Genomic DNA, 12,042 nt, shown 5'->3' on the forward strand with positions numbered 1-12,042 from the left:
AATGAGATGAGGTGTTATATCATTGTTAATTAATAATTAAAAATACTGTTATAAATATAACACCATCTAGGCTAATTTTTATCGGTGCTGTTGGGTGTAACAGCGATTATTACATGACAATAAAAGAAACATGAATCTTGAATTTTCGAGTTTACAGGACTTAACCCAAAGCCTTCCTTCCTGTACCCCATTTCTACTCAGTTGAAGACTAAAGTATTGTTTCACAAGTGACCTGGATGTCATTGTTGAATACCAAAGGGTCCTAAATTGACCCAATGATTCACGTTGGGGGGTGCTGGAATGATCTTGCAGAAGGTAGACTGATTGTGTCCAGCCTGTCCTTACACTGTTGTTTGGAGAATGGAATTGTCTATCACGGTCTCTCTCTCTCTCTATGGTTCTTGAACATATTGCAGATGCAAGCATAGATCCATCTCCACACACACCTTCATTTTTATAAATTTAGCTATAGAGCTGAACATGCCTGCACCACACAAATACATTCATGACCAATTAATCCTATAGGATTTTGGAATGTGGGAGGAAGCTGGAAGACTTGGGCATAGTTTAGGAAAGAGTAGGTCCCAGAAGGAAAGCCACACGGTCATGGGGAGAAGTTACAAGCTCCTTAAAGGCAACAGCAGATTTGAACCCAGGTCACTGATATTGTAATATATTGCACTAACCACTACCCTAACCATGCCACCTAATTATTTAAATGATATTGTGACCAGAGATTGTTCATGCAATGTTTAGAAATATGTGCCTGCATTTGTGCTAAGAGGTGTAATCCGGACCCGAGAATGTCAGTTAGAGTTCAACAGCTCATATAAATCTTCACAGCTCTGGCTGGGACCGGGTCAGGCATAATTCACCTGCAAATGCTTTAAAAACATGCACTGAATGCAGCCACATTAAATCTTAGACTCACAGCAAATATTTGCTGCTCAAGATATGCACTGGTAAAGCTTCAATAAATTATCTTAAAATTAGTTAATAACCTTCTGGCTGTTCGGCCAACTTGATTCAACTGCAGCTAACTAAATGCAAACCTTAGAAGCAACTTTAGAAATATAAATATTCTAATTAATCTATCCATTAAATATATTTCAAAAGAGACAGATGCAAAACCAGATATTAACCAGTTACAAATTAAACAATTTAAATGTTTTCTGAACAATTCCCAACCATCGTTCCGTAATCGTGCCATTTGGGCACGTTGAAATAGGCTCTCTCTCCAAATTGTTTGCTTTGAAAAATAAATGACCCTAACACTCCTCACAGAAATCGTCTACACATGTGAAGGGCAAGGTCTGCGAGATTAGGTAAGCTTGGTCGATATCAAGAAAAAAGATGCATATGTCAAGTTAAGGCAATTGAGATCAAGCGAGTCCCTTGAGGGGAAGAAAGCATGTAAAAGTATGATGCTTTAGAAAACAGTGCATGAGCTATCCTTGGCAGATAAAATAAAGGAGAATTGTAATATTTTGACGTGTACTGAGAGTAAAAGTATAGTTCTGGAGAGATTAAGTCCCCTTAAGGATAAATATCAGAATCAATATGTGGAACCACAGGAAGGGGCAAAGTCTTAATGAATAGTTCTCCTGTATATACTGTGGAGAAGGACATGGAAGCTGATGAGTTAAGGGGAGGGAACATGGGACACATCAATTTTACAAAGGAGGAAATCAAATTCAAGTTCAAGTTTATTTATCATCGGACTGTAATAGTACAACCTGATGAAATGGCATTTTTCGGACAACAGTACAAAAACATATAGTTTATGGACAAATGATACAGATACATAGAACCTATATACATATATTAAAAATTAATATTATTAACAAAAAGTTGAGTAAAATAGAGTTGTTTTAGAAGTTCAACAATTATTCAACCGTCTCACTGTTCTTCAGTGCTTCTGATTCTAATACTTCTTGATCTTTTTCCCAGCAGGGATAGCTGGGAGATGCTATATGTGTGGTGGTAGGGGTCCTCATAGATTTTGTAAGCCTTTAATAATGATGCTGGAAAATCTCATTGATTAGGGGAAATGGAGGGGAGGGGAGGGGAAGGAAACCCAAGTGATCCCCTCTGCTGCTTTTATAGTCGTGTGAATTGACCTCTGATCTGATACTCTACAGCAACTGTACTACACTATGATACAACCAGCCAGGACACTTTCAATAGAGCTCCTGTGGAAGGTTAACAGAATGGTAGCCTTGCCTGCCTCAGCCTTCTAAGGTAGTCTATTGAAGGTCCTGAAACAGCTAAAGACAGATCAATCCTCAACACTTCATGTTGCCTGGAGTGGAGGGCTTCAGTTATGAAGAGAGATTGGACAGGCTCAATCTTTTTCTCTGGATTAAAGGGGACTGAGAGATGACATAATAGAAATATATAAAATTATGACAGGCAAGGGCAGTGTAGACAACCAGTGTCTGTGTCCCATTGTGATGGTGTCATATACCAAAGGATATAGAGTTAAGCTGAGTTGGAGAAGATTAAAAGGGGACCCGAGGGGTGTATTTTCACATAAATTTGGGAACTAGAATGTGCTGCAGAGAAGGTTGTGGAAGCAAATACATTAACTGCATTTATGAGGCATCTTGACAGGTACTTGAATGAGCAAGACTGAGGAATATGGAAATAGTTCAGACAAATGGGACAAGTGTAGATATGCATGATGGTCAGAATAGATATGCTCCAAAACTCAGCGACAATAAGAAACATACAATATTCCTATCATTTCTAATCACAAGGAAATTCTTGTAAAATTTACATTATTAGTGAAATACCTTGATTTCCTCTATCTACTTTGTTTAATGAAGACGTACATTCCAAAAATAGTTGTGGTTCAAGTAAGTTTATTTGTAAAATAAGTTCATTCAGGGATTACATTTTGATGCATCCAGCTGCAATATATTCTTGTGGGCAATTGAATCTCTCATTGCACTGATAATATGAACTTAAGTGAAACCATGTGATTGCTTATCTCAGCATTTTCTAACCTGTAGAGTCAGAGGAGCTGTGGAGAAAATTAGAGTTTTAATGTAACAACATAGAATCATGAAATGTATATATGAATACGACATGAAGGAAAAACTTTGCAGAGTTTTCCTTTGTACATAGTTTTACGGTGAATAAATTTTAAATTTTGGGATCTTTTCTTCTTTCTTCTTTGGCTTGGCTTCGCGGACGGGGGTAAAAGTCCACATCAGCTGCAGGCTCGTTTGTGGCTGACAAGTCCGATGCGGGACAGGCAGACACGGTTGCAGCGGCTGCAGGGGAAAATTGGTGGGTTGGGGTTGGGTGTTGGGTTTTCCTCCTTTGCCTTTTGTCAGTGAGGTGGGCTCTGCGGTCTTCTTCAAAGGAGGTTGCTGCCCGCCAAACTGTGAGGCGCCAAGATGCACGGTTTGAGGCGATATCAGCCCACTGGCGGTGGTCAATTTGGCAGGCACCAAGAGATTTCTTTAGGCAGTCCTTGTACCTTTACTTTGGTGCACCTCTGTCACGGTGGCCAGTGGAGAGCTCGCCATATAACACGATCTTGGGAAGGCGATGGTCCTCCATTCTGGAGACGTGACCCACCCAGCGCAGCTGGATCTTCAGCAGCGTGGACTCGATGCTGTCGACCTCTGCCATCTCGAGTACTTCGACGTTAGGGATGAAAGCGCTCCAATGGATGTTGAGGATGGAGCGGAGACAACGCTGGTGGAAGCGTTCTAGGTGCCGTAGGTGATGCCGGTAGAGGACCCATGATTCGGAGCCGAACAGGAGTGTGGGTATGACAACGGCTCTGTATACGCTTATCTTTGTGAGGTTTTTCAGTTGGTTGTTTTTCCAGACTCTTTTGTGTAGTCTTCCAAAGGCGCTATTTGCCTTGGCGAGTCTGTTGTCTAAAAACACATAATTAACATACACAGTTAATATGAACAGATAAAACAGTTTGAGAAATAGTTACTTTGTGTGCTTTCAATCACTGATGAGGTATTCATTCTACAAATATGTCCTCTCTCTCGAGGTCTTGAATAGATTGGCTATTTCCCACTGGTCAGCCCTAGTTACATAAAAATGTTTCAGTAAACATGCCAGCTTCCCCAAGATCTAAAAGTATTGATTCGATACCTGCTTTGCGTAGAGTTGAAAAATATCATCTGGGAAATATAAAAAGCACATCTCTTACCTTGTGAGGCCTATTTATTCTCAGGTACAGGACTGGATCTGCTTATAGATCAAACCCTGATCTGGTTATAGGGGGATGGGCTCAAATCAGATCTCCGGCTCAGCTCTGACTACTGCAATTTCATGCAAGGAGACACATATCAGAGATGAGTTGACTTATGAAAAATATATCACCAAGAGGTTTGTGCATGGTAGGTCATGTTCAACCAATCTTATAGAGTTTTTCGAGGAGGTTACCAGGAAAGTTGACAAAGGAAAGGCTGTGATGTTGTCTACATTGAATTGAGTAAAGCCCTTGACAAGATTCCACATGGGAGGTTAGTCAGGAAGGTTCAGATGCTAGGTATTCATGGTGAAGTAGTGAACTAGATTAGACAATGGCTGCACGTGAGAAACCAGAAAGTAGGGGTGGATGTTTGCTTCTCAGTCTGGAGGTGTCTGACTAGTGGTGTACCTTAGGGATCAGTTCTGGGACTATCTTTGTTTGTCATCTTTTTCAATTATTTGGATGATAATATGGTACATTTGATCAGCAAATTTGCAGATGACACTAAGATTGGAGGTGTAGTGAACATCAAAGAAGGTTTTAAAAGCTTACAGAAGGATATGGACCAGATGGAAGGATGGGCTCAAAAATGGCAGATGGAATTTAATGGAGATAAGTGTGAGATGTTGCATTCTGGAAAGACAAACCAAGAAAGGACAATAATAGTAGGGCACTGAGTAGTTGTGGTGGAACAGAGGTGATGTTAAATGTAGATTGGGTTATAAAGAGAGTTTTTGGTATATTGGCCTTCATAAATCAAAGTACTGAGTATAGCAGAATCCCAAACAGCCACGAGGAAGCATACAGGAGGGAGATAGCTCTTTGAATGATGTCTCGCCTTGTCCTCGACATTATCAAAACCAAGGATATGATTGTGGACTTCAGGAAGGAGTCGGGAGGATGCAACCCAGTCCTCCTCAAGGGTTCAATAGTGGAGAGAGTCAAGAACTTCAGATTCCTGGATGTTAACATCTCTGAAGATCTGTCCTGGAGCCTCCACATTGATGCAACCGCCAGTGGCTCTACTTTGTGAGGTGTTTGAGGAGATTTGGTATGTCACTGAAGACTCTCGAAAACTTCTACAGGTGTGCGATGGAGAGCATTCTGGCTGATTGCATCACTGCCTGGTCTGGAAGCACCAAATCCCAGGACAAGAAAAAAAATTCCAGGGGGTTGTTAACTCGGCCTACAACATCACAGGTGCCAGACTTCACTCTATCAAGGGCATCTACATGATGCGGGGTCTGAAAGGCGGTGTCTCTATCCTTAACGACCCCACCCCCGGGCCATGCCCTCTACACTCTGCTACCATTTGGAAAAAGGTACAGGAGCCTAAAGACGCGTACTCAGTGGCTCAAGGACAGCTTCTTCCCCACTGCCATCAGATTCCTGAATAATCAATGAACCAAAAACATTGCCTTACTTTTCATGCACTGTTATTTTTATTTTTTCATATGTATTGTTGTAAGATGGTTTATAAGATGAATGTTTGCACTGTGACGCTGCAACGAAACACCGAACTTCATGACTTGTTCATGACAATAAATTCTGATTCTCATTCTGATAGGAGTTGGGATGTTATGTTAAAGTTGTATAAGACAAATTTGGAGTATCGCCAGTTTTGCTCTCCTAACTACAGGGAAGATATCGATAAGATAGAAAGATGCAGAGAAGATTTATTAGGATGTTCCCCAGATTTCAGGAACTGAGTTACAGGGAAAGGTTAAACAGGTTAGCACTTTATTCCCTGGTGAATAGAAGAATGAGGGGATATTTGACAGAGGGATTCAAAATTGAGGGGGATAGACGGAGTAAATGTAGGTCGGGGTTTTCCACTAATGGAAGGTGAGATACAAATCAGAGGACATGGGTTAAGAGTGAAAGAGGAAAAGTTTAAAGGGAACGTGAAGGGGGACTTCTTCACATAGAGAGTGGTGGGAATGTGGAACGAGCTGCCAGCTGAGATTGTGAATGTGGGCTCAATTTTAACATTTAAGATAACTTTGGACAGGTACATTGATAGGAGAGGTATGGAGGGCTGTGGACTTGGTGCAGGTCAGTGGGACTGAACAAAAATAAAGAATGATTCAGCACAGACTAGAAGGGCCGAAAGGGCCTGTGCCTGTGCTGCAGTGTTCTATGGTTCTATGTTTCTGTACCCGAAAAAATTATTGGCAAATACATGAACACAATCAGACCACTACCATCCTCCAAGGTTTCCCACTTCCAAAGTCTATCAAGTTTGCATATTTGCAGCATTTCCGACATAGATTTTGAAATCATAATTCACTTTTACTATTCAGCATTTGAACAATCTGTCAAGTTTCCCAGTGGCATTTTAAAAAATGGTTTTCATTGATCTGGCTGCTTTCAAATCAATTTCAGAACATTTTATTTCACAGTCAAATGAAGTACAGTACATTTGAAGTGTAGTAACTGATGAAATATATCATTTAAGGGAGCCATGCTACAAATCAGAAATAAAATCAGAAAATGCAGGACTCAGTGCATCAGAAAACATGAAATGAAAAGAAAACTGATTTAATTTTTCAGGTCTTCTCCAGTAATGTTAGAATGGGAGGATATTAAAGCAAAGCATTTTGGAAGGGCAAACCAAGGTAGGAGATTTACAGTGAATGACAGGGCACAAAGGTGTGCGGAGGAGCAGAGAGATCTGGGAATACAAATACATTGTTGCATTTGGACAGGGTTGTAAATAATGCATTTGACATTTTAGCCTTTATAAATCAACTGAAAAACCTCAAAGATTAGCGTATACAGAGCCGTTGTCATACCCACACTCCTGTTCGGCTCCGAATCATGGGTCCTCTACCGGTATCACCTGCGGCTCCTAGAATGCTTCCACCAGCGTTGTCTCCGCTCCATCCTCAACATTCATTGGAGCGACTTCATCCCTAACATCGAAGTACTCAAGATGGCAGAGGCCGACAGCATCGAGTCCACGCTGCTGAAGATCCAGCTGCGCTGGGTGGGTCACGTCTCCAGAATGGAGGACCATCGCCTTCCCTAGATCGTGTTATATGGCGAGCTCTCCACTGGCCACCGTGACAGAGGTGCACTAAAGAAGAGGTACAAGGACTGCCTAAAGAAATCTCTTGGTGCCTGCCACATTGACCACCGCCAGTGGGCTGATATCGCCTCAAACCGTGCATCTTGGCACCTCACAGTTCGGCGGGCAGCAACCTCCTTTGAAGAAGACCGCAGAGCCCACCTCACTGACAAAAGACAAAGGAGGAAAACCCAACACCCAACCCCAACCAACCAATTTTCTCTTGCAACTGCTGCAACCGTGTCTGCCTGTCCCGCATCGGGCTTGTCAGCCACAAACGAGCCTGCAGCTGACGAGAACATTATCCCTCCATAAATCTTCGTCCGCGAAGCCAAGCCAAAGAAAGATTGACTAGAGGATTTGGGATGTTAAGTTGAAGTTGTTTAAGACATTGGTGAGGCCAAATTTAGAATATTGTGTGTAGTTCTGCGTGCCTAATTACAGGAAGGATATCAATAAGATTGAAAGAGTGCAGAGAAGATTTACTGGAATGTTGTTGGGTATTCAAGAGTTGAGTTACAGGGAAAGATTAAGCAGGTTAGGACTATACTCCTTGGAACAAAGAAGAATGAGGGATGATTTGAAAGAGGTTTACAAGATTATGAAAGGTATAGAGAGAGCAGATGCAAATAGGCTTTTTCCACTTAGATTGGGAGAGATAAATGCGAGAGTTCATAGTTTTAAGCTGAAAGGAGGAAGGTTTAGGGGGAAAATTAGGGGGAAGTTCTTCTCTCAGAGAGTAAAGGGATTGTGAAATGAGCTGCCATCTGATGTGATGAATGCAGCTCGATTGTGTGTTTTAAGAATAAATCGGATAGGTGCATGTATAGGAGAGGTCTGGAGGGTTATGGAATGGGAGCAGGTCAGTGGGAACTGGGGAGATGATGGTCTACACAGACTAGTGGGGCCAAATGGCCTGTTTTCTGTGCTGTAAACCCAACACCCAACCCCAACCAACCAATTTTCCCTTGCAACCGCTGCAATCGTGTCTGCCTGTCCCGCATCGGACTGGTCAGCCACAAACGAGCCTGCAGCTGACGTGGACTTTTTACCCCCTCCATAAATCTTCGTCCGCGAAGCCAAGCCAAAGAAGAAAGAAGCCTTCTATGGTTCTATGGTTCACTACTAATTGAAAAAAAGGTAGAGAAAAATAAGGAACTATAATTCAGTTAATATTAAATTGATTGTGAGTCTATTCTTTGGCACAGACAAGATGGGTCGCAAAACCTGTTTCTGTGCTTCTTTGTTCTCCAGTAAGAGATTATAGAGAGCCTAGAAAAGCACAATATGACAAGATTGAATGCAGCCAGCGATTAGAAAGGCAAAAAATACCTTGTCCTTTAATACAAGAAGGGTGAAGCTGACAAATATGGATGATTTGTAATAATTGTACACGACACTGTTGAGGCCACAGGTGGTCTACAGTGTTAGTGAATAAAGTGGAGTCAGTGGATGTAATATATTTAGATTTACAAAGTACATTTGTTAAAAATGTCATTCTTGAAGGTTATTTATTGTGGAAGCAAAGGGCTCATGGAGTTATGTGTCATATTGTAAATGAGGATTGGTTCTCGGACAAAAGACAAAAGGTCATAGTCGAGTTGAGATACTGTTTCTCATCTGGATGTGGGATTATGCTGTGCCTCGATAATCAGTGCTGGAACCAACTATTTACAACTTGTGTTAATTACTGAGAGGAAGGAACTAGATTGTAATTAAACTTGAAGTAAATGGAAAATATATAACCATAACCATATACAGCACAGAATAGGTCAGTTTGGCCCTCCTAGTCCATGCCCACCCTGTCCATCCCCACCCTCCTAGTCCCACTGACCAGCACCTGATCCAAACCCCTCTAATCCTCTCCCCTCCATGTAATTATCCAGTCTTTCCTTAAATGTAAATGACGTTCCTGCTTCAACCACCTCCACCGGAAGAAATTTCTCCTCATGTTCCCTTATAGTTTTCCTTCCTTCAATCTCTAACCACGGCCTCTGGTTTGGCAGTTGTTGAGGCCATGGACAGACATGTTGGTGTACAAGTTGGGCATGGAGCTGAAATAGTTGGCCGCTCGGAGTTCCTCGCCCTTGCTGCAGACAGTGAAGGCGCTCAGTAAAACAAACTCCCCGTCTTATCTACCATGTGTTCATTAAAGTTGCCTGTAATTGTTACAGTCGTGTCCAGACTTCACTCTCTCTATGAACCCACTGAACCTGATACTCTTCCAAACACAACACATGGCCATCTAGATGTCTCCGAATTGTTTTTTTGTGAGTACAATGTTATTCACAGTGGTTCGGCATCATTCTGTTTATTTTATTTCATTACGAGGCAAGTTCTGCTTTTAATTTTTTTCTCAGCATTACAGCAAATTGGTTAAAAAGATGTCCATACTCGCTCACTCTAAAATATCCTCTAGGACTAGGCTTAAAATTAGGGTTTGCTCGAAACATGAATAATTTGAAGAGTAACAATTAACATTTTATGGCTCAGACCTGCTTTCCATGGACGCTTCCTGACCTGCTGAGTCCCTCCAGCACTTTGTGTGTCGTTTCTGACACCTAAACTGCTTTCAATTTTGCTTTCATCTTGGAAGATTGAACTCACTGGCCCTTGTTCAATTGGGTTTCTCTTCAAGAGTTCTTTGCATTTTCTCACAACGCCTGTGCTAATTCATTTCTGTTGTTTTGTAGCGTCGCCCCAGAAGATGGCCCTCGATGAAGTTCAGACGTGGCTCTGGGCATCCTGCTTACGCTGAGGTGGAGCCCAGTGGGCAGGAGAAGGAAGGTTTTATTGTGAGTGAACAGTGCTGAAACTGAAAGACAAACAGTGAACCAGTGCTGGCCTACGGATGTGGGATTATGCTTTGAAGTGGAGAAAGAAACAAGCTGATGCCCACCATCCACAAAATAACTGCTTTTGGATCAGTTCAAAGTAAGAAAGATAAACATCTTCATCTGCAAAGTCACCACTCCATCGTCTTCCACAGTAGCCCTGCAGACTTCACCAGAGTTTCAGAAAAATGGCAGTGCATTCCTATTTGTCAGTTGTGGAATGAGCATTCGTGAGGCATGCAAAGTGCAAAACGGAAGAACAGATTCACTCATTCTTTACTTGTTCATGTAAGCCCCTACACGTTACTCCCATGGAAAATGAAAACAAATTCACTTATCCGTGTGGCAAATGTAACTAGAAGCATGTGTTTAACCGATCATCAGCCAGGCCAAGTGATGAATCGAGTTACTCACTTCAGCATTTTCGTGGTTCAATATATGTGTGTACCTTAAGAATGCACTAATATCAGTTGGTGGTTATTGTGTGCATTTTCTTCATGATGTTTTCAAATGAATTAATTGATTTTAGTATCTGTGAATCACTATTGATGGATTTCTTTCCTGTAGATGAAATATAATGTGTGGAATTCCATGTTCCATTTAAGAGAATTCAGCTGGTAAAGGGTCGGGAGATCACTTTTGAGGCAGAATGATACGTTTAAAATTTTGCAAAATACACAACTAACATTTTTTTTTCTTCAATTGACTGTTTTTTTTCCTCAGTAACTTTATACACATTTCTAATGTACACTTAAGTTATCAACAGTAACTCCAAAGTATTATACACAGCAGGATAACTTTGGTTTCAGATTGCTGAGCGATTTGTGAGGTTTGTGTTTGCTAACTTTGCTCCAGATGTGCAATGTATCATCTTTTGGCTCAAAAGAAGGTCATGAAACTGTTGAGGTTTAAGCAGCAGACTGGAAACCTGGGAAATTTTGCACATCCTACTGGTTCTGTTATGTAGTAGATGCATTAGTTAAATAGATGAATATATTTTGTTTCTTGATCGCTTACACAAGACCGGTTCTTGTGCTCCAGAGTGTGAAAAAAAGATTATAGTGTATTTTTTTCCATCTAGAAGAAAAGTGTAACACAAACTACCCTCTACTTTAAATGGGCTGTAAAAGAGTATTGAAAGCTAGAGAGTTGCTTGATATTAGAAAGCATTTTCATTCTTGCAAAGGGCTGTTACTTTTAACGGGAGAGGAGTGATTGCTTAGTTTTGGGTTTGTTTTTCTGTAAAGGTAGGCTGACATGGATAAATTCAGGTAAGTACACCTAAATAAAATCTTTATCAATAAACTTTTTCATTCTTTCAAGTAAAAGCGCTTGCAATTATTGATGTATTGAGAGTGATGCAATCAGATCAAATTACAGAGAGTTGATTTCTTTCTGCTTGCTCACACCCTAATGAATAAACAATGAAATATTCACTCGTAAATTTGCGTCATCAGTGACTCTACAAAACCAACTGTAGACACAAAGTCTACTTTTGCATATCTCTTGTATAGCAAATGAGATGTTTGTTTGTGAAATGTGACCTGATAACTAAACCTCAAAATCTGACCTTTTTAAGATATTTCATTATTTTATTAACTTATTCCCTAATAATTACTGACTGTGCAAATGCAGAAAAAAATCAGTAAGAAAACATGCAATTTAAGAGTTATCAAATAAGTCTCCGACTGAGTCTGTTATTTATCATCAGGTGGCTGAAGAGTAGAAATTTATTTAATTGTTCCTGAACCTGGTGGTGTGATCCCTATAGCATCTTTACCTCTTTCCTGATGGTGGCAATGAGAATGGAGCATGTCCTGGGTTGTGTGGATCCTTGGCCGTGCTTCTACTGAGCGATAAAAATTCAGGGCAATGCGAGGTGATGCGTGGTGATACGAGGTGTCCCAGTA

At 41.0% G+C, this 12,042-nt stretch overlaps 1 protein-coding gene across 2 annotated transcripts in view; it reads left to right on the forward strand.

The window, feature by feature from the left end:
- Positions 1–11,576, forward strand: part of LOC138751829 (plexin domain-containing protein 2-like) — a 558,229-nt gene extending 546,653 nt beyond the window's left edge. For both annotated transcript variants that reach the window (XM_069914669.1, XM_069914668.1), the window contains exon 14: positions 9,992–11,576. In XM_069914669.1, coding sequence (XP_069770770.1) covers positions 9,992–10,111 — 120 coding nt within the window. In that variant the 3' untranslated portion in view covers positions 10,112–11,576. The remainder of the gene's footprint in view (positions 1–9,991) is intronic.
- The last annotated feature ends 466 nt before the right edge of the window (positions 11,577–12,042 follow it).

Source organism: Narcine bancroftii, chromosome 1 (genome assembly GCF_036971445.1).
Source record: "Narcine bancroftii isolate sNarBan1 chromosome 1, sNarBan1.hap1, whole genome shotgun sequence".
Classification (NCBI taxonomy): domain Eukaryota; kingdom Metazoa; phylum Chordata; class Chondrichthyes; order Torpediniformes; family Narcinidae; genus Narcine; species Narcine bancroftii.